This window comes from Aquarana catesbeiana, linkage group LG03, assembly GCF_042186555.1.
Source record: "Aquarana catesbeiana isolate 2022-GZ linkage group LG03, ASM4218655v1, whole genome shotgun sequence".
NCBI classification, from domain to species: domain Eukaryota; kingdom Metazoa; phylum Chordata; class Amphibia; order Anura; family Ranidae; genus Aquarana; species Aquarana catesbeiana.
The window spans coordinates 613,909,895-613,933,588 of NC_133326.1; the positions used below are offsets into that span (position 1 = coordinate 613,909,895).

Genomic DNA, 23,694 nt, shown 5'->3' on the forward strand with positions numbered 1-23,694 from the left:
CTTAGAGTTTAGAATCTGTCCATGATCATCATTTACAACCCAACCACCTTTTCTCCTATATTTAGATTTCGGCATATCGGATTCCTTTCAAATGTGGCCTTGTAGACTGTACTCTAAAGGATAAATGATGGAGCTGCTGCCCCATGCCTTTGCATCATTGGATATATTTCTAACTGCACTAAAAGGGTAACGGAATGACTCCTCCTTGCCTCAGATACTACAAGTGTATCTGTAGTTGGGTCCCTTGATCGCTTTCTCCCTCAAAGCGGAGTTCCGTCCACCAGTGCCACTTTTTGTTGGGGGGGGGGGGGGGGGGTTTACCTAGTTTTGACAGGTTCCACCCTGCCTAGGTGGCCCCTTCCTCCCTGCAATCTGGACTAATCTCAAAAGATTGCCTGGCTGTTTAGGACACACAGGGCGACTCGCACATGTGCAGTGCACGCCCAGCTGTGAAGCCACAAGTTGTCATAGCCGGGTGCCCACACTAGTAATGCCGGTGCGGGGGAGAGAACCGAGGCTTCGGACGGCTGGATCGTGGGACAGGTGAGCATGTTTATTAAAAGTCAGCAGCTACACTTTTTGTAGCTGCTGACTTTTAATAAACATGGAAACGGCTGGAACTCTGCTTTAAAGTGATTGTAAACCCTCTTTTTTTTTAAAATAACAAACATATACTTACCTCCACTGTGCAGTTTGTTTTGCACAGTGTGGCCCCCGATCATCGTCTTCTGGGGTCTCCCCGGCGGCGCTCGTGGCTCCTCCTCGCATCTGTAAGCCCCTTGGGGGTTACCTTGTGTGCGCGCTCCCAAGTCCAGCATTTGATTGGACTCGGATTTGATTGACAGCAGCGGACGCCAATGGCTGCGCTGCTATCAATCTACCCAATCAAGAGCCGAGAACCCCAGGCAGAGAGGGAACGAATGGGCTCAGGTGAGTAAAACAGGGGGGGGGAGAGTTGGGGCGGTCACTGTTAGGATGCATTAAGGTGAAAAAACACAAGGGTTTAAGCTTTAAGCTTGCTGTCTACTTACATTATAGACAAACCGGAGTGATTGCCTGCTAGACCTCATCTCCTTCACTTTGTTCAGTCTCTTTAGTAACCCAACCCAAGCCTACACCTTAGGCTAGCCATACACGTGACAACTTTCAGACATTTTTAATCAACAAGAATAAAACACATGAACGAAAGTAGTTTCCTAAAAGACCAACAATCTACCACCTACAAGTTTGATCAACCCTCTTCTATGGAAGTTGTACCCCATACAGGACACAGCAGCCGTAATGGACACCCCCTGAAGCCCAGGGAGTGTGTTACAGACAGTTGGTGAGTTTTATGGGAGACTGGGACTCTACCGACAGGAAGTGTGCCTGCTCCAATGACCTTTAAAATAATAATTCAGAGACACGGTAGAGCATGAAAGGGGAGAAAAAAAAAAAAAAAAAAAAAACAGCGCTACATCATTTTCCATCAAGCACCAGAAGCAGATGGGAATAGAAACAGCTAATGCTGGAGTTCTTTAAGTGTAGCTGGTGTAAATACTGACCTGATTTCAGCCTTTTTTTCCCCACCATATACAGCAGCACTAAGACTGGAAGAAAGAGCAACATCATTAGGAGCCTATCAAGTGTCATTCAGTATTCCTGTGCTGACAGGAGGAGAGAGCAAAGAGATATCATCAGCGTGCTGTTGATCTTAAGCTGTCCAATCACAGAAAGCTTATAGAGAGGTCACCTATTCTGTGTTGCTTAAAGGATAAGTTCATCATTTGTAACATGTTACACCCATATTCAGGGTGTAACATATTACAAATCCACCATTCACCTCACCCCCCCCCCCCCCCCCCCAATGTCACAGGCAGCAGGGGATCTTCTCCTCCCCGCCCCCCCACTCTCGGTGAGAATCTTCAAAGAACGTGCCATTTATTCACCGAGTTCTGTGAACTAAAAGCTACAATCTTCAGCAGCCTCTGAGGCTGTCGGCTTGTAGTTCTCAATGAACTACCGCGGTGCTGTTGAGCGCTGTGGTAGTTCATCAATGTTTCCTGTTAATGTGTAACTGCTTGGCCGTACGATGTACAGCCAGCCATGCAGCTTACATATAGAGTCTGCAAAAGCCCTGCATAGGTGCAATGCTTTCCAAGCTGCCATAAAAAATAAAATAAATTAAAAATGCGCATTTTTTACCTGCAAAAAGGATGTGCATTTATTTTCTTTTTTTTAAAAAGGTGAACTTGTCCTTTAAAGTGGAACTTTAGTCAGAAAATTAAGTCTTGCTAGATCACTTCAGGCTGGCCCCTTTTGCATGCAGGTATAGTTAGGTATGACATTATAAATAAGCATCCATACAGTTTACAATCCAGTGATACCCTCCCCCTGCTCTGCACATGCTCAGCTGCTCTTTATTTATGGCACTGTGCCTAAAATGTAGAGGCCAATATGCTGACAGCTTAAAGATTTACTGCTGTTTAGGGGCTCCGTGCTTTAGCAAAATGGCAGCCTCCAGCCAGAAGAAACAGCAACAAGTCTGGAGGCAATTTACAACAGACACTAATTTTGGTAGCATAATTATTAAAAGTTAAGTTCACCTTTGCCAAAAAAAAAAAATGCACATTTTTTTTTTTGCAGGTACAAAAATATGCAGTTATTTTATTTTTTTTGTTAGGGACCTGTAAAACATTGCACCCACAATCAGCAGATCATGGGTGTAATGCCACGGTCCTGCAGACTTTCTGTGTATTTGTCTGCCCAGACCCGCTGTTACAGGCAGGCAGTTCACACTGTAACCCGCTGCAGATCGCACAGGAGCGCTGTGCATTCCTGTTCCCTGTTTCAGGGATGAGTCAGGGACAATTCTTTGCCTGAATTCGGCCCTGAAATGGAGCCAAAGACGCACAGCGTTTCTGTGCAGTGCGCTCCGCAGCCGCTATGTGAACCGGCTCCATAGGGAGACAGTCACATTCTCCTGCGCTAGCAAATTGGATGCAGAGAATCACGCATCTAATTTGCATAGGTGTGAACCCAGCCTTACAATGACCGGAAGCCCAATGAACCACCACAGAGCTTAAAGTGGTTGTAAACCCTAAAAGAAAAAAAAAAAAACCTGCAAGACAAAGGCATAATGAGCTAGTATGCATAGCATGCTAGCTCATTATGAATTACTTACCTGAGATCGAAGCTCCCGCAGCCAACATCACTCACGGTGGTTACTTCCAGGTATCGCGGCACCGGTGCTGTGATTGGCCGGAGCCGCGATGACGTCACTCCAGCGTGCATGTAACGGCACAGTCTAACTGAAGCAACGGGACGTACGTGCCCACTGCTTCAGTTTGCTTAAGTGCGCATGTGCTGATGACGTCGGCACATAGAAATACAGGAATATCTCTTAAACCGTGCAGGCTTAAGAGATATCCAGTGTAGCTACAGGTAAGCCTAATTATAGGCTTGCCTGTAGTAAAAAGTGGTTGTAAAAGGTTTACAACTACTTTAAAAACACTGTGGTAATTCATTGAGAACTATAAGCCAACATTCGCAAAGGATGTCTGACCTTATAGTTTTCCCATTCACAGAGCACTGCGACAGCTAGTGGTGGGGAGAAGATCACCCCCCCCCCCCCCAACATATTACAAAAGGTGAACTTATCCTTTAATGTATGTTGCTAAAATAACTTTTTTTTTTTTTTTATGAAGTGTTTATGGGTGAAGTTCCACTTTAACTGCAGAAGAGAAGTCTGCATTACAAATAGCAAGGAGCAAAAAGAAGGAAGACTTGTTATATCAGAAGAACAGGGGGAACCTTGTTATGGCAAACTGACCCTTTCTACCACCTTCAGTGCGGAATTTGCCCAGGTTAGGGATATTATTCATAAGTATTTGCCCATCCTGAATAATGATGATACAACCTGTGCAGACATTCTTAAACAAGGGTTTAAAATTTTAACGTAGTATCCTGAAAAACACCCATGATAGGTCAGTTATCTTTTTCAATCCTTGCAAACAAGTGCAGTCATTTGCGTGGCTGCACTTTAAAGGAAGTTTTAAATGTAGAGCCCATGACTGCCCGTGTTGTAGCCATATTAGGGGGGGGCAATGTTTTTCAGGCGACAACCACTCAGAAATAATTTGACATCTCATCTTTTTACAAAGCTGTAATACCAAATATGTGGTTTACCTGATTATGTGCGATCTGTGCAACCTACAAACATGTGTACAGTGTTCAGAAAAAAAAAAATACCAATGTAGCGAGACATTTCAGGGAATCCCATGCTGGTGATATCTCTGCTATGAAGGAACGTTCAGGTTATTGAAAAGATCATCACTCCCAAGAGAAGTGGGGATATATCTTCCGTATTGTATGCCACAGGGAGGTGGTCTGGATTTATTTTGCTCCAAACCCGCTTACCTCCGGCTTAAATTTTTAAATGGGATGTAAGCCATTTTTATAACCAAGAAGTAGTATGTATAATATGGTGTCTCCCCACTCTAACTTCCTGTTCATTTGGGCCCCCAGGAGCCCTTTGGCTATTCGCCTACATATACTTATCTGTACGTCAGGGGTTGTGATTAGGTACAGTAGGTTCAGGGAACTATTTAGCACATGGTTTTATTAGGTTATTTATCCCTGTACCTACTATATTCAGGTCTTCCACTGATATTTATCAGGGCACTTTTCACATGTCCCCACATAGTACATTTGTGCCCATTTCCTTTCTGTATTGTGCTGACGTTTGGTGGACACTGTGGGGGTTATTTACGAAAGGCAAATCCACTTTGCACTGCAAGTGCACTTGAAAGTGCAGTCGCTCTAAATCTAAGGGGTAGATCTGATATGAGTGGAAGCTCTGCTGATTTTATCATCCAATCATGTGCAAGCTAAAATGCTGTTTTTTATTTTCCTTGCATGTCCCCCTCAGCTCTACAGCGACTTTACTTGCAGTGCAAAGTGGATTTTCCTTTAGTAAATAACCCCCTATATATCACAGGCATCTTTGCGATTTGTTGTTATTGCTTTAGGAGACACATTTGTTTTGGTGCACTCCATATAAATATTTTTATTCACTATTGTATGTACTTTTTTTAAATGTGGTTACTTTGGCTTTATACACACACGTATTTGTAATGTCATTCAGAATGTTTTGCTTATCAAGATAAGGGGAGAGCTGATCACACCACCCTACACCTGTGAGGGTAAGAGGTTCGGTAGGTCAGTCTGCCTTTGGGTTTTGAAGAAGCACAATGTATGTGTGAAATGTTGGTGTACAGCTTGGTGTATTTTAGCAGTGTATCTACTGGTTAGCCTAGAGATCAAATTCACTGAGGGACACAGTTTATGTCCTTCTATCTGTTATTTCTCTTCTACTCTTGTTGTTCCTGTCCAGCTTTGTTATTTCACTGCTTGCTATAGACTGAAGATTCTTTGGCAAGTGCATAGGTATAACACACAGGGGAGAAGCAACTTTCTTATGTCCACCCTTCTATAGGCATGTTAAATACCCCAGATGCAATTCTGTGTTCCCAGTGAATGAAACAAAAAAAAAAAAAAAAAAAAAAAAAAGGGTACACTCATGATGTATGGTGATAGGAATACCTTAACATTCCTATGAAATGGTTGGGTCACTAGCGCATACCTCTATGATTCTAGAAAACAAGTCAGAATGCAATCCATTTCTAGAGACAGTAACCACAAATTTCATAGTTTCGATTTGGGGAAAAAAAAAAGTCAACTGACAGCAGGATAAAGAAATAATATATTTAAAAAATTGAATATTAGTCCAAGTTGTTTTTTTGGTTACTGGTGTGCGTCCTGTAGCACTCGGTTAATGTACTTCTTCATGTCATGATCTTTACAAATCGTGGCGATTCCTTCCAGGGCAATCTGCAGAAAATGGGAAAAAAAAAAAAAAAAAAAAAAACCACAATTATGAGCCACAATCCAGACAGTTTTACTATGGTTTTTCAAAGTAAACAGGAGTAGATGAAGTCAGCCCAGAAAAGATCTGAGAATTTTAAAATGGAAGTCCATGCAAAAATTAAAATCCGTTCATCTATAGCCACCAGCATTCTAACACTAACCTATATAACCCTGTAAAGAAAAAAAGCGAGTATACATACTTTTTTGAAGCCGATTCGATCCCACGCTGAGTTGTCAGCTGTGACTTAGCTGTGGAGGAGGGTGCAGAGGACACGGACGACAACAGAAGCCCCATAGTAAGTCTATGGGTGATGGTCACACATTCCCGTGGACAGCCTTCCCAGAAAAGCTTACGCTGTTATAGCTGCAAAGGATGGGCCAACTCAATATTGAACCCTACACCACACGTGCCCTTGTTTTTGGTAATCCCAAATTGTTGGGTGCCAGATGACTTTGTGCCAACACTGGATATACTCTTATTTACTATCACATTACAAGTTTCACGAGGCATTAAGGGAGAAAAAAAAAATCCCTAAGAGCAACACATTTTTTTTTTACTTGTATAAATAGGGAAAGCTAGAACCCCTAACAAATTTTTATTTCTCTCCCTGTGTCAGATTTGTCTTAATTTCCTATCAGGTGAAACTGTTTTCCCCATGACAGTAAGAGGAAATTATGCTAATGGTGTAAATGTCCATCCCAGGTTTCAAGCCTTTACCCGCTTTATCCCAAAAAAAAAAAAAAAAAAAATACAAAAAGTTGTGGCTGGATATAATCTATTGCTCAGAGATTTGCTTTTTTTTTAGCCAACTTTGAGGCTGGATTCACACACATGCAAAATTGAATGTGGGTTTCTCCGCATCGAAATCACATGACAGGCAAGTGTGACCGGCTCTCAATGGGGTCGGTTCACACATGTCCGGAGCGGCCGCGGTCCAGATTGAAAGGTTCAGGAACACACCAGACCCCAGGCACGAACCCGCAGCCCCACATATGTGAACCCGGCCTAAGACATTAGGCCGGGTTTCTCCGCATCCGATTTGCATGACAGGCAAGTGTGACCGGCTCACCTTGACTTGTCCTTTGGAACAGTACTCTAGAAGCATCAGACACTCTGTGGCACTGTGTAGTAAAGCTTCTCGAACCAGCTCAGAATGCTGACCTGGGTCAGCGGAAACCTCATACATCAGTTTCAGTAGTGCCTTCACTAGCAGTGGTAGTCTTGGTAGGATCCTAGGAAACAAAGAAGGGTGTGTTTATTAACATAAAAGCATAATAATGGACACCGTTTAGTTAAATCTAATATTGTGATAAAAACCATAGCTTGGTTATGCATTATGATATTGAAAAGGGACGTTCACTTTCTGGGAGGGATGGGGGAATTGAGGAGAGAAGACCAGAGCTCTGACTGTTACAAGACCCTGGAGTAAGGCAACAATGCCGCTCTTTTTAAGCCCCCCCTTGACTAAACCCCCTTTATATCGCTTCTTTTAATTTTTTTTTTTAGTATTTGTTGAGAATTCAAATAGAAAAAAACAGTACAAAATATGTAGGAAAGTAAAAAATAAACTAAAACATGAAATATCTCTATAATACAATTCTGTTGCCCACATTTAATTTTTTTATGCAGACCAGTGTTCATATTTAAGCTTCCTAAAGACAATAGATGGTGGAAATATTTTTAAATATCTCCTTTAAATATGAAGTTTGCACAGCAATAACCTGAATGTGCCCATGAAGGAGGGTGGAGGAGTGCTGTAGGTACAAGCTGGCTCAATAGAAGCAAGAGACAGGCAAAAAAAAAGCTCTCCCCCTCGAAACGTCAGTCAGAGTCATAGAAGGCCCTGCAAACATTTGAAGAAGATTCACTAGTCTGAATGTCATTTGTAAGATAGGGTGAATGATCTGTAGGCACCTTAATCTACCTAATCTGGGAAGTAGCTTCTTAAAAATAGGATACCACCCATGAATAGATTGTAAGCATGGCTCTCAGATTCCTCCTGTATTGAGTTGTATTGTAAGTGTACTGTCTGCCCTAATGTTGTAAAGCTCTGCGTAAACTGTTGGCGCTATATAAATCCTGTATGGTAGTAGTAGTAGTAGTAGTAATAATAGGCTCACCTAGGCCATGCATACTTAATAGTCCCCTGTAAGGTATCCAGGATACACAGCCGAGTAGTTTCTTCTGGTCCATCATAAACTTCCAGATAACCAACTATGACACGCAGCAGCCTTTTCATGTGGCGGACTACCCTTACACCCAGCCTGCAATGAGAAGAGGGATTAGAGGCAAAAGGTATGAAATAGGAGAAAATAGCTGAATATTATCTGTTTATCATCTTTTGGTACAATAGTTTTTATTAAAGCAGGCCTCCAGGATTAAAAAATCCCCCATTAGTACACCCCCCCCCCCAGATCTGTGATACAAAAAAATGCAGCCTGTATTCTGGTAAAAAGGTGGTGTTAGAACAGTGATTGCATCATATCCTTTTCTCTCTCTAAACTGTAATCAGACTACATTTCCCATGAATCCTTGGGATTGGATTGAATGTGGGAGGTACACTAGGCTTGTACATGTAAATGTAAACCCGCCCACTTCAACATAAATCACACCCCTCATTCTGCAGCCAGCAAGCCATACATAACACGGTATGATAGGTTACAGCCTTTTAAATGCCAAGCATTTTAATGTAAACGCATATTAATATAATATTGATTTAATATAAATGCAAACCAGTGCAGCTTATCAGGGACCACCAGTGCCGAATGTCACCAGTGCAGATTATCAGTGCCCATCATTACAGAGTGGGGATAGTTACAGATCCTCCGAATGACAGAGCGCATCTCGGGCTGACAGGTCTGTATGTGAAAACACCGCTCATCGTACAGCCCCGCCTCCCTGCACCGGAATTGTGATACGACCGCGCAGAGCGCACTGTTCTAATGTTTAGGGAGGCGGGGCTGTACGACGAGCGGGGTTTTCACATACAGACCTGACAACCCGAGATGCGCTCTGTCAATCAGAGGATCTGTAACTATCCCCACTCTGTAATGATGGGCACTGATAATCTGTACTGGTGACACTGCACTAAAGGGCACTGATAATCTGCACTGGTGACATTCGGCACTACCATGGGTTCCACACTTTCAGGAACTTCGCATGAGTCATGAAGTACACTGGTCATCTTCTAATGCAGCAGGAGGGTAGTCAAAATGGTTTATCTATCATCTTTCAATACCACAGGTATGTTAACAACTATTTATTGCAAGGGCCTACTATATTTTTAACAGATATTGTTTAGGCAGGCCTTCATATACCATAGTTTTGGTGAATTTCAAAGTTGATTGTACAAGCAGACTGTATTGTTGCACAGCTAAATGTTGTGCAACACGAGATTTCAAGGAATAATAATAATATTATTAATAATAATAATAATAATAATAATAATAATAATGATTCTTTTTTATTACCAGAAGTATTCACATTAACTTTAATGGTATTTCTTTCTTAGTCTGTAGGGTTCAATATTGAGTTGGCCCACCCTTTGCAGCGATAACAGCTTCAACTCTTCCGGGAAGGCTGTCCACAATGTTTAGGAGTGTGTCTATGAGAACGTTTGACCATTCCAAAGACACACTGGTGCGCAGTCACATTGGAACAGGAATGGGCCATCCCCAAACTGTTCCCACAATGTTGGGGCATGAAATTGTCCAAAATGTCTTGGTATGCTGACGCCTTAAGAGTTCCCTTCACTGGAACCAACGGGCCAAGGCCAACACCTGAAAAAACACCACCACACCATAATCCCCCCTCCACCAAATGATTAGGACCAGTGCACAAAAGCAAGGTCCATAACGACATGGATGAGCGAGTTTGGGGTGGAGGAACTTGTCTGGCCTGCACAGAGTCCTGACCTCAACCTGATAGAACACCTATGGGATGAATTAGAGTGGAGACTACGAGCCAGGTCTTCTTATCCAACATCAGTGCCTGATCTCACAAAAGCGCTTCTGGAAGAATGGTCAAACATTCCCATAGACACACTCCTAAACCTTGTGGACAGCCTTCCCAGAAGAGTTGAAACTGGTATTAGCTGCAAAGGGTGGGCCAACTCAATATTGAACCCTATGGACTAAGACTGGGATGCCATTAAAGTGCATGCATGTGTAAAGGTAGGCGTCCCAATACTTTTGGTAATATAGTCTCTTAACCACTTGCGACCAGCTGCCGTCATACAGCGGCAGGTCGGCACGATCCCGCAAGCAATCGTAGCTATACGTCGGCTCCTTTAAGCGGGATAGCAGGCGCGCGCCACCGAAGGTGCCCGCTGCACTGCAGGGGTGGCGATGACCGCTGGCCACGAGAGGTAGAACAGGGACGTGTGTGTGTAAACACACAAATCCCTGTTCTGTGAGGAGTGACAGATCGCGAGTTCCTAATAGCTAGGAACCACGATCTGTCATTTCCTCTAGGTCAGTCCCCTCCCCCTACAGTTAGAAACACACACAGGGAACACAGTTAACCCCTTGATCGTCTGTTAACCCCTTCCCTGTCAGTGACATTTTTTCAGTAATCAGTGCATTTTAATAGCACTGATCACTGTATAAATGCCAATGGTCCCAAAAATGTGTCAAAAGTGTGCGATGTGTCAGCCATAATGTCGCAGTCCCGATAAAAAAAAAAAAAATGCAGATTACCGCCATTACTAGTAAAAAAAATAATAAAAAATAAAATTAAAAAAATAATAAAAATGCCATATACCTTTCCCCTATTTTGTAGACGCTATAACTTTTGCGCAAACCAATCAATATACACTATTGCGATTTTTTTTACCAAAAATATGTAGAAGAATTCATATTGGCCTAAACTAAGAAAAAATGTTTTATTTTTTTTTTTAAAGATGGAGATATTGTGTTTTTTTCAAAATTGTCACTTTTTTTTTTGTTTATAGCAAAAAATAGAAGCCGCAGAGATGATCAAATACCACCAAAAGAAAGCCCTATTTGTGGGAAAAAAAAAAGAACGTCAATTTTGTTTGGGGACAGTGTCGCACGACTGCACAATTGTCAGTTAAAGCGACGCAGTGCTGAATCGCAAAAAAATGGCCTGGTCACTCAGCAACCAAATCTTCTGGGGCTGAAGCGGTCAATATATGGTATTAATTTTACTAATCTTCTAAAAATGATAGTTACCAATTCTGACAGTGAAGAGATGCGAGTCGCCTGTGGATTGGCTCAGTTCATATTTGGGGTTCCCACAATACAGCATTCATTTTAAGGGTTTAGTGTTTCCGCAGAAATTAAGTTTTACCTGGCACTACATTATTTACATCTAATACCACAAACTAAAGGATAATACAGACCAGTGTACTTTTTTGCCATCACTTGCAAGTTAAACGCACCTAGTGGTATGGAAAGATAACCAGTGCAGTTTATTTAAAAAAAAAAAAAAAGGGTTCAACCCTTTTTCTTCTCTCTTTCCTTTTCTCCACCTTACGATTAAAGCTCATTATCAGAATTTATTTGACCTATATACACTCTACTTGTAAACAATATGTATAGTAGGTATAAATCATTTAAATACCTACAAAAGTAACTAAGGAAATGATATATATCTTTAATTTAGGTTTACGTGAACCCAATGTTTAATATTTGAAATTTCATATTTACCTATATAAACCCTACTGTAAAACAATGAGCTTACTTTATAGATCCTTGTAAACTTACTTTATGTATCTTTATAACATTGTATACTCAATAAACTTCTTTTGACAAGGAAAAAAAAAAAAAAAGGGAAGTTCCCAAAACATGGCCCGTTGGGGGTACTTGAAAACTGAGGTTGAGGACCACTGGGTGTGACATCACTGTCCTTCTGGCGGGATTCCTGGCAAGACACTCCACTACACTGGAAGAGCATCTTCTCACAACATTTGGGCTGCTCTAGATTGCATAGGTTAGTCTATGTAATGCACAATCTGTACGAACTTGTGAGGGGTTGGGCAGAGATTTTATGGTCTGATTGCACGGTGTATGGCAGGGGTAGGCAACCTGGGGCCCTCCAACTGTTGCGGAACTACAAGTCCCATCATGCCTCTGGGAGTAATTGTAACTGCCAGCCTTGCAATGCCTTATGGGAAATGTAGTTCAACAGCTGGAGGGCCCCAGGTTAACTACCCCTGGTGTATGGCAATCTATTGGGGAGCGGGTGGTTCTCTCTGCTAGATATGTATTCCTTACCTGCTGTGCACGTGTCCCTTTCCTAATCATGGTCATTTTGTATTATATTTTTTTAGATTGTGAATCTTCAGCAATCTACTCTTGAAGCTGCTCCCCAAAACATCACAGTTCTTGCTATGCAATATATTTATACTACACTACATGCATCTGTTTATTTTTGTTGGACAAGCTAGGTTTCTCCATGCTCCTGCGTGGTCTTGCTCCATCACAAGCTGGTTGGCACATGATGCAGCCATGCTGTGGTTGTCAGGTCTTGGGAGCAGGGGGCAACCTGAAGTGATGTCACTCCCAGAAACAGGGACTGGCAGTGAGGTTACATATGGCTGACCGGGGAAGTAGTATTTATGGAATATGTGCTTAGCTGGAAAGTAAGGCAAGAGGTTCTTGTGAAAGTGGGTTCTCACAACCCTGAAACATTTTTCTCATTTCACCAGGGTCTGGCTCAGTTATCGCACTCATTACATTCTGGGTACTAAATTCATATATATTTCTTAACATCAGCGGCTATAGGACTTTAGTGGTGCTCACTGTATCTATTTACATGCATGTATTTTTGTTAGTTGGTATTAACAGTGGAGCCAATACCTATGCTGCTCCATGCTTAATGTGCTATGGCATTCTTGGATATTTGTAGCTATTGTATGTATATGCCTAATACAACTTTATGTCAAAAGCATTTTTGTTACGTGGGGTGCCGATTTAAAATTGCTCTGTATTCCCCAGGATCGCTCCAGAAAAAGGGAGATGCCCTGCTCAGCTAGGAGCCATGGACGGAAGACAGGTGTTAGGGAAGTAAAAAACACAATTTTTTTTATGCTCATGTACCGTTTTAGACTGAATACTATCATGAGCAATTTTTACAGGGAAGGGCTAAACATTATAACCAAGCCTTGCATTTTGCTGCAATGTCCGCTTTAAAGTATATGTACAGCCAAAACTTAGCTTTAGAGCAATTAAGACCCCAGTCAGTTTTTTCCTCTATATCCCATCAGGGAGGTTTTCATACACTACCTATCCAAAAAACAGCAGGAAGTAAGAGAACATCTCTCCAAAGCACTGTGTGTGGCAACTCAAAAATGTTAGATTTTCCTTCTCTTTCAATACCGGGGACTATGGTTACCACAACCAGTAGCAGTAGAGAGTGAATCCCCACAGACAGAATTCTTCCTCACTCTATCCCAAGCTTTGCATAGAATTTAAGCGCCATTGTATTCCTGAATAAAAAAAGTTTGTGCACTTGTCTTAAAATCCCTCACATCCATCAATTCAGGTTATATATTAAATTACCCTTCCCTCCAACAACTGTCCCAAATGGCACAATCAACTCAATGCTTCGGATCCCTGCTATTTTAGAGCACATGGACCAAAAGCACTGAACAGTACAGCCGCACTCCTGTGATGGTTTTTATAAAGAGCAGCATGTTGGACGAGGACTGCATGGAGGCAATTAGCACATTACCCTTACTTCCCACTGTGCCTTACAAAAAGTTTATTAACCACTTCAATACCGGGCACTTTTACACCTTCCTGCCCAGGACATTTTTCAGCGCTGTCACATTTTGAATGACAATTGCGTGGTCATGCTACACTGTACCCAAACTAAATTTTTATAACTTTCTTCCAACAAATAAGAGCTTTCTTTTGGTGGTATTTGATCACCACTGCGGTTTTTATTTTTTTGCTAAACAAACTAAAAAAAAAAGACCAAAACTTTTGAAAATAAAATAAAAAAAGTTTCTTTGTTTCGGTTATAAAATTGTTTTCTCCTTCCCTGACAGGCACTGTTGAGGCTGCACTGATGAGGCGGGAATAATATGTAGAATTGATGGGCACTGATGGGCATCTGAAGGACACTGACTGGCATTGTTGTGGCACATCTGATGGGGCTGTGCTGATAATGTGCTGATTATCAACGCAGACCCCCTCCCACTGACAGGGAGAGCCGCAGATCGGCTCTCCCTGTCAGCGCAAACCGAGGAAAGCCATTTACTGGCACTTCCTGGTTGACGCTGTGTGGGATCACAGGTGATCATGTAGTAAGGAGCCTCCGTCAGAGGCTCTTTACCTAGATTGGAGTTGCGGTGTGTCAGACTGACCCACAGCAACACAGATCGCCGCACTGTGTGCCCCCACGTTATCCAGAAAGACGTCATATGACGTCCAGTCAGGGTAACGGAACCACCGCCTGGCCGTCATTCTGCTATAGGCCGGGCGGGAAGTGGTTAACTAAAATTATTTTAATATAATATAAAATAATATAAATATATATTTATCAATACAAAATAAAGAAGTGCTTAGGTTACTTAAGGCAACCAACTTACCTGCATTTCTACTTATAAAAAATAGAAGGGGACACCCACTTTGATATGGTCCCCCCCCACCAGTTTATAGCTGAGTTGTACTGTGCCAGGAAAGAGTCTAAGTATCATTACTTTAAATATATACATAGTAAACATGTATATGAACCTTTCTTGGAGGGCAGGCAGGTTGCAGGCATACAGGCGCCGAAGGGCTATCTTATGCTCCATCTCCATGTGAGTGAGGATCAGCTGCATCACCTGGTCTGACGGGTTCTCTCCATCTTTCTGAAATGAGCCCACAGCTGGGGGAGGTTTGTGGAGGACTGGAAACAAGTCCAGCAGGCAGGGCAGGACCACCTGATACAACACAAAATTGGAGTTACCTGCATATAAAATGTCTGCATGCAAAAAATGAAATGTTCTAAGCGGACACTGGTGGACTATATTAGAGAGTCGCATTATTTAAATATTGAGGAACACTGAAATCACCTAACCTCAAGGCTGTCAAAAACAGTCTGCAAAACTTTAGCTTGTGATCTTTAGTAACAGGATTGCAGGTAAGCACTTCAGGTATGGTTCATGGGGTGGAGTATTTAAATGGGGTGTTACAGATCTCAGATTTGAAATAAGTCCCAGACCTCCTGCTATAATTTTCACAAAATTGCAGGTAAAGTCCCATTACCAGAAAGGAAAAACAGTATTTTATATCTGCAGGCTAGTAATGCAAGGTACAAAAAGAAGGTGGCACCGAGCTGAGAACCATTGCGGTGTGCATAACAGAGGACCCTAGGTTTCTGAGATCCTCATTTGTACAGGGCATCCTTAAACTGGTCATACATGCATAGATTTCTTTTGTTCATTTGTTGTTCAGAATCTAAGATTCCCTGCTAAATCTTATTTATACCCTTCATGTATTTGCAGGCTTCTATAACGTCTCCCCTATCCTCCTCAAGATTGTAGATATAATGATCCTGATGTTTCTTTTGATATGTTTATTCCCAAGACCCGTCACCATTTTTGCTGACCTTCCCTGGACTCTGAAGGTCTCCAGAGCTGCACCTAGTTCTCCTAACAATGTAACTGAATTTTGTTTAGTCTTTTTTTACATCATGTAATCTGAAATTCTATATAGGGAATCTGGACCTCCTTCCTCCTGACGGTAATCCCTCTTGCGATACACCCCAAAATTCTCAGCTGTTCGCACTGCTTGGCAACACTTTGCATTTATCTAAAATGAGTACCCCTAAAATCTTTTTTCCTTATTTAGTGCTGGCAAATGCTATACCCCCAATATTGTACTCTCTCAAGGAATTAGTCCTCCCCATGTGCATTATTTTACATTTAGAAACAAAAAACAAACTACAGCTTCCTATTATTTGGCCAAACCTCCAGCAATGCTCCATGTTACAAAAGACCTCCAGGAATTATTGCACACCTTTGTGCTGTTATCAGCAAAAGACATACCTTACCCACCAACCCTTTAGTTATATCACTTACACATAGATTAAATAGAAGAGAACCTAGTACAGAGCCTTGTGGTACACAACTAGTGACTGCACTCTGTTCCGAGTGAACCCCATTTACAACCACACTCTGGTATCTATCCTTCAGCCAACTGCATATCCACTGAACCACCCAATAGTTACTGTAAGCCCTAAATTGTACAACTTTTTGGAAGGCCATTAAATGGAAATGTATCAAATGCTTTGCTGAAATCAAGAGGACCACCCTGGTCCAAAACTTTTGTGATATAGCCAAAAACTCCAATCAGTTTAGTCATATGTGATCTGCCCTCAGTAAATCCTTGATATTTTGGATCCAGAGGAGTGTCGCTCGGTCCGTGTTCAGACCGCCATTTAATGATGGCTGGTGTAAAAAAAAAAAAAAAAAAAAAAAAAAAATGTGTATCAACATAGATTGAGCTTATAAATGTTACCTGATTGACTGGGACTGGAACAGGGTTTCTGATCAGAGGTTGGTAAGCAAAGGAGGAGAAGCTTGAGTGGACAGAAATGCTATTTAGGAGAGAATTTGTACTTAAACTTTAACTCCTTACCTCAATAACCTCGACCTCTGTTGTGTATAGGTGGTTACGCAATGCATGATACACAACCATTGCCCGGTTGTATTGCCTCAAGTCTGCTGCTGGCTATACAAAGAAAAATATGTGCATTAGCTTCATACTGGGAGCATGACTAGAACATAATGGTCACCAGAATTGCAACAGATCACAGTCTAACAGGAGGAACATGTTTACTAATCACACTAATATTCAGTCTATAAAAATCTTACAATAGCCAACCAAACCTACACTGGAAAACGTATTCTATAAAAAGGACATTTGCGAGACAGACATAGATGAAGAATGAGGAAGCCCAACCACATAAGCAGGACTGACTTGACATTAGAGCATACCAGCACAGAGGTATACTTGCACCTAGGACACTTCAGATCAACCTAGGTAGAAATAAAGGCTAAGTTCACCTTTTAAAAAGAAATTACAATAAGGTCAAAAGGTCCCGGTAGTGTAAGAAACACTACCAATCTCTGCTTCCTCCAAGCCCGTCAAATTAACTACCACCCTTTCAGTTCACCTGTCTTCCTGGAATAGAAGCTGGAAAGCTCTGACCGTCGAGCATACCCCGAGTCTAACAGGAGCAAGCGCTCTCCCTTGTGTACAATGCAGGGAATGCACAGTCTCTCCCCATATTGCAGTAGCGATTGAGCTCAGCACTGATACAACAGGTGAACAGAGAGGGTACTGCACATACATGGGTCTCGAAAGAGTGCGTTCCTTCTTGTAATGCTAGGGGTGCGCCCAACACACAGTGCGGCAGATTTAATAAAAGTGGAGAGTGCAAAATCTGGGAGAGGGGGTGTCACAGACCTAGCCGGGACAGAGGCTGTTGGAGAGGACTGTATGCAAGCCTGTTGCCTTTTGATTATGGGCCCTGGATTTTCAATGGATTCATTCTGTTGGGACACATCCTGTGAGGAGATGCTGGTGTCATCAACCTGTGTTTATGTTAATTGAATGAGCTAATGACATTGTCCTCTATACAATGTAGGAGACGGGACGACTGCCATTGTGTTGATATAACTGTGTGAAGCTCGGTGACCACAAGTCTGGGCGAAAGGTCATGTCTCAGTCACCTAGGCTGTATAAAGGATTAGATAATTAGCTCATGTTAATTAGGTTACGTTTGTATTGTTAGAGTAATCTTCTCCTGTGTATATAAGACTGTATTCTGGTTCTGAATAAAGTCAGTTCTTGGTAGCAACAAGCAAGTGTCGCCTTGTTTGTGCTCGCAGAGGTTGGGATATCTGTATACAGACTGGGAGGAAGTGGTATATGACGGAAGCACTCAAGCGGAGTGTGGGACGTTCCGTGACAGGGGGGTAATCTCCCAACATTGAAATAAACTACAATAAAAATGTGGCATAACTTCTAACTCCAGAATTCCCTACTTCATGCAAAACAAAAAAAAAGGGTGGAGATGGAATTGGTTAACAGGGAACAGGTGAAAGGAATCCCTAATGTACCAATGCTATCCTTGAAACACTGCCAGTGTTGTAAAGTCAGGCAGTCCACACAATTAAGCTTATAACAAACCTACGTCTGCAATACTGGCAAAATAACAGGAACACGTGACACTCCTCCAACCTCCCTACAATGCAGCTTTGGGTACTAAAGTAGTCAATCACTAGGCCCCTGCATTGCTGTTGGGGGGAAGAGAGAGAAACTAGCTGAGCCCTGTAATAATTTTCACAACTTGTATAGAGATTTGGTACACTCTGCCATCAGGGCAATCTACAGAGCTTTCTGTGAAGCCAATTGGTTACTTTACCTAAGAAGGCCCCAGCTTGCTTTAATCAGTTGCTCTTCTATAATAAAAATCAGATCATGGAACCAAGAAACAGACTGCCTTTTTACAATACGTTCAGGGCCATTCATCCAGACTGTAACAATCATAGAAATGTATCTAGTGGAGCAGCTGGGTAATGTAAATGAATAACATGGTGTAAACTGGAGCAATTTATCAGAAGGCTGTGCCAAACTATAACCTATACCTCCTACATGAAAAGGTCCTAAGGGAGGAAAAAAATCCAAGTACTTTTCTTACCAACCTCACTATGCCAAAAGCTGATGAAAGAGATATTGCAGTAGTTGTGAGGAACCTCTACTGGACCCCTTGGTCCTTATGGTTTCATGAACACTTCTATTTATTGCTGTTTTAGCTCTCTCTTTTTTTTTTTTTTTATGTATCGCCTCATTTTTGCCTTCCTTGTGAGCCCACTTCTGGTACAACCTCATTGCTAGCCCTCGGTGCAACTTTTTTTAACCCTTGTTAAAACTGGATAAAATCTATTGAAACAGAAAGACATCTGCTCTGATTACTATACAATGATTTGATGGCCATCTTACCACGTTCTTTATGATGTGATGCAGGCATTGCACCCCTAGCACCTTGTTCTCCGGCTTGTAATCATCAGAGAAGAGGAGCGATGGTGGCATAACTCTACCAAGAAAGTCAGCAAGCCAAGGTCGGGGGACCTGATACAGCATCCAGGAGAAGACAATCTTTGCTTCTGGGTGGGATTCCCATGTGTCTCTAAAATTAAATACGCAACAATCTTAAATTACTTTCTTCAGGAATAGTAAAAAAAAAGAGAAGTTTGGGAATTGAAAAAAAAAATTACACTCACCTAGGTAGATGCAGCATAAGTCCGATGCTGAATCTGTCCCCCGCTGCCTCTAAAATTGAGAGCTGAGCCATCAAACACCGCTGATTGCTCAGTTCTCGGTCTTCAGTGCACAGAGCTGGTGACGGTCATTTTACGGTTCTCTGCTCCTCCAGCACTCACTGGAGCACCAGGCTGTGGAGGGGGTGGGAGTGGCTGGCTCAGGCTATCAGCGGCTTTCTGAGAGGAGGATCCAGGTGCCAGGCCCTAATACTTACCTGAGGTCCATCTAGATCCAGAAATGTTGCATGAGAGACTTGGCTGTCTCGGACTCCCCTCCTCATTGGTTGAGACAGCAGCGTGGCGCCATTGGCTCCCGCTGCTGTCAAAGTCAGTGAGCCAATGAGGAGAGAAAGTGGGCAGGGGGTGGCTCTGTGTCTGAATGGATGCTGGGAGCTGCGGCTCGGCTACCCCCATAGCAAGAAGCTTGCTGTGGAGGCAGTGAACAGGAGGGAGGGGCCAGGAGTGCCAAAGAGGGACCTGAGAAGAGGAGAATCTGGGCTGCTCTGTGCAAATCCATTACATAGGGCAGGTAAATATAACAGGTTTGTTTTTTAACTAATAACTAACGGGACTTTAGTATCTCTCCGGAGCCCAGACTGGCTGAGTGATGTCAGCTAACAGTGGACTTTACATGCTATGAGGAAGGCTTTTGCCGAAACATGTTAGCGTTTTGATGTTGCACTGCTGTCTGTGCTCAATAAAGATTTAAGAAGAAGCAATCGAGCTGCTGGCATTCTTTTTGCAACAGTGGACTTCAGCCTGCTCTCGGCTGAAAACAGGTCACAGGAGTGTAGTGCACTTCTGTGGCCCACAGGAAAAGTATGACCAAAAGAGCTGTGGCCCTACTTCTTTTTCAAGACCAAAAAGCAAGTTATCTACCACACTACTTGTTAGTTATGCAATGTCTTAAATAAGAACTCAAAAAGTGATCGTTTGCTATGTTATTGGGAATTTATTTTTTTAAATAATGGTGCCCAAGTAGTACACTAAAAAAGAAAATTACTTTAGGTCTGGGATTACTCCTGAAAAACAGCTACTGGTATGCGAGAGAGTGTGCCTAGGCACTACTGTGTCTACAGCAGTGGTTCTCAACTCCTGTCCTCAGGACCCACTAACAGGCCAGGTTTGCAAGATAACTGAAATACATCAGAGGTGATATCATTTGCTGCTCAGTGATTGCAGTATTCTAGTCTGCATCTCCCCAAGGTAATACCTAAAACCTGGCCTGTTAGTGGGCCCTGAGGACAGGGGTTGAGAACCACTGGTCTACAGCCTCCTATCTGTATATCTGCAGTGTGAGATCTAAGGCATTGCTGCCTCTGACTGATAGTCTCCAGAGATTTGAAGGAAGATCTGGTGACAGAACCCTGTGTCACTGGGACAGAAACAGAAAATGATAGAAAAAGACAAATTTTAGTTGTCACCAGAACATGGGGACACCTGTTCTAATGAACAATCTCTAAAATGGGATTTACTTCACTTTAGAAATGGTTCCTTCCACAGATATGCTCTTAAAAGTGATCTGCAGTGGATTGCTGATGTCTCAACGCCTGTTTTAACCCTGTAAATGCCATACTACTGTGTCGCAAACGTGTGCCAAAAAGCAACAGGGGGCATCATTTTTAGCAGGGGATGTGTACAATCTCGTCTGTCTGCCTCTGCAGCTTAAGAGAAAGTGAAAGTGTTAAAATCACAGCTTAAAGCAGAGTTCCACCCGTCCCTATAAAAATTAAAAGTCAGCAGTTACCTGTCCTGGAGTCCAGCGATGTCGACACTGCAGCCAATGTTTACATCGGCTGGTTGGGTGTTGCTGCTGCCATTGCGGGTAGGAGAACCTGGCAGTGTAGCCTTTCGGCTTTATGGCTGAGTCCCTACTGTGCATGCGTGAAGCTTGCTGCGCTCTCTCACAAAGGTGGCAAATGTGGCACCAGAGGGGGGGGGGGGGGCTTAGGGAGAATCAGATAAGCGGAAATTTCACTTTTGGGTGGAACTCCGCTTTAACAAACATCCCCAACTGCAAGCATAAACTAGCTTTTACTGCATCTACAGCAGGACGGGAAGTGGAAAAGAATACAGATGGTAAAAACAACCACACAGGTGTTTTAACTGTTCCCTACTACAGTATATCCAAAAATCCTGGTCTTTAGATACTTTTAGGGCTCATTCACATTTACAGTGCTCTCTGAAGGGTAGTCTACATTTGTATCGTTCTTAAAAGACCATTAGGCAGAGGGTGGAGGAGGTGTTGTAGTGCCTCCTCACCACCTGCTTTATCCCCTTGATCCCCACACTAGAGACCCGGCAGAAGGGCCTCTAGTGTGGGGATCAGCCACAGCATGCATTGCACACAGTTGCAAAGTGGCCCCATTCAGTGAAAGGGTCATGTTAGACAGGTGCGACGTTTGCTTAACGCGACATGGGGTATAATTCCTGCTGGTACATGTATAGACCCCCAGCCGCTGCAACTAAAGGGGGTAATGATTCGGGGAGGGGGGGGGTTAGAAGGGGTCTTATCGTCCCCAACCGCTCGTTTGGATGATCTGTAAAGTAGTCTAATTTTTCATTATTGCAGTGTTCTGTCTATAGTACTTTGTCCCATCTGCCCATGTACTATAGAAGCCTATCTACATGGTTGGACAACAAGGTGCCCCCTCCATATCCCAAGGCTGTCCGACAACACAGCTAGCAAGGAGACACCTGTCTCTGTCTCCAAGCACTTTCCAGGACAAGCGCCGGCAAGAAGAATGAAGACAGGAGGAGGTCATGTCAGCCTCCCTTCCTCTGCATTCCTCCTACTAGTGCTTGTCTCAAAAAAGTGCTTGGAGACAGAGACAAGTGCTCTCCATCAGCCTAGGTTCACATCGATGCGATTTAGCATGCGATTGGACATGTCAAATCACACGGGGCACCTTGTCCAACCATGGAGCTAGCCTTCCATAGTACGTAGGAATACGGGACAAAGTACTACATACAGAACACTGCAAAAAAATAAAAATGGAGTAGGAAGAAATGAGACTCATTTAAATGTATCTAAAAGGCAAGATTTTTTTTTCAATGCAGTTGTCTCCTTGGCACTATGTTTTCGGTCAGCCATAGGGAAAGGTAAGCAAGCCTTGCAGCCCGTGTAGGAAGACGAAGCCAAGTCTATGGGGGACAGAACACTAATAAAAGAAGAAATGAGACTTCTTAAAGGTAAGGCCATTGGTCAGCAATATTAGGACCAGGCTTATGTTTAACAATGTCCATTACACAACGAAGGTCTCACTTTCGCAGACGTGGTCCAAGAAGCCCCAACGCCTCCCTGAAGATAACATAGTCTGGCTCCTGACGATTGGGTCCCTTCAGAAGGTCGTCTACAGACTCGCACTCGGACATCCTTAGTAGTGTCTGCAGCAACTGCTCTGCCAGACTCCGGGAACGTGAATCCGTCCATGGTTTCTTCTGAAGGTGCGCCCCACATAGCAGGAGGAGGGGAGCGGTGACACAGGTCAGGACACGACTCACGTCTACAGATCCAACCTCCGAGGAATCCAATGTACTCCCAGAGGAACTACAGGCTGTTTCTTTATTGGGTTTAGAAGCCACAGTCACTGGTGATTCGGGAACATTTCCTTTCCCACTCAGAAGCTGCACCTCCTTGTTCAGTAACAGGTCTCCAGGCATCTCCAATGGCGCTGACCCCGCCCCTGCGGTACTAGACGTAGTACGCTTGTCACGTGACGTGGCTTTCAAAGCATTCAGCACGCTGATAATCGCTTTTACGGCGGCACTTGCTCTGTCTGGTGTCTTCTGCTGACTGACCGGGTCCTCTCCGGGTGCTGTCCACACCACCACCGCCTGGAAGAGCTCCGCATAGCCGGCCGGGGTCCGGGGGATAAGGATAGAGCGCTCGAGGCAGGAGGACAGCTCGGACAGAGCCTGAGACACGACATGCCCCGGAGCCGGAGCCGGAGCCGCCTCCTCCATGGTGGAGGTAGAACGCAGCACACCCGGAAGAACAGAGGCACGTGGGCGGCCATTTTAACTGCTGGCAAGGGAGCTGCGGACGCCATTTTTGTGAATGGCAATCGGTGACCCGATCGTTGTGTTTTAGGCAAAAACATGTACAATAAATGAAGCAGTTTTAATCTGGAAACTATATTTTCAATATTGATGTAACAGCCCCTCGTGCATCAGAACTACTATTCATCTTACAACATTACATTGTAAGATGAATAGTAGTTCTGAAATGACTGCCAGTTACATGAGAAGAAAAGTGAATTATCATAGCAGGCTTCTGTCATTGGAACAACATGCCCCGCCCCTTTTCTGTTCTCCCTCTTCATGGTCGGATGTATATAAAATGCATTATTTATCTACAGCGGGTGTTATACTACCTTAAAGTGATTCTAAAGGTTGGAAAAAATAAACATGTTACACTTACCTGCTCTGGATAATGGTTTTGCACAGAGCTGCCCTGATCTCTTCTTTTTGGGTCCCTGACTGGCGGTCCTGGCTCCTCCCC

At 43.2% G+C, this 23,694-nt stretch overlaps 1 protein-coding gene across 1 annotated transcript; it reads right to left on the reverse strand.

The window, feature by feature from the left end:
• Positions 1-5,731: 5,731 nt before the first annotated feature.
• On the reverse strand, positions 5,732-23,206 carry TTI2 (TELO2 interacting protein 2). Its single transcript, XM_073622252.1, has 7 exons — positions 22,456-23,206; positions 18,871-19,057; positions 16,501-16,593; positions 14,611-14,801; positions 8,029-8,172; positions 6,978-7,140; positions 5,732-5,871 (listed from the first exon to the last, which is right to left on the reverse strand). Exons 1-7 carry the CDS (start codon positions 23,154-23,156, stop codon positions 5,785-5,787), a joined length of 1,566 nt encoding a protein of 521 aa, XP_073478353.1. The 5' UTR covers positions 23,157-23,206; the 3' UTR covers positions 5,732-5,784.
• Positions 23,207-23,694: the final 488 nt, after the last annotated feature.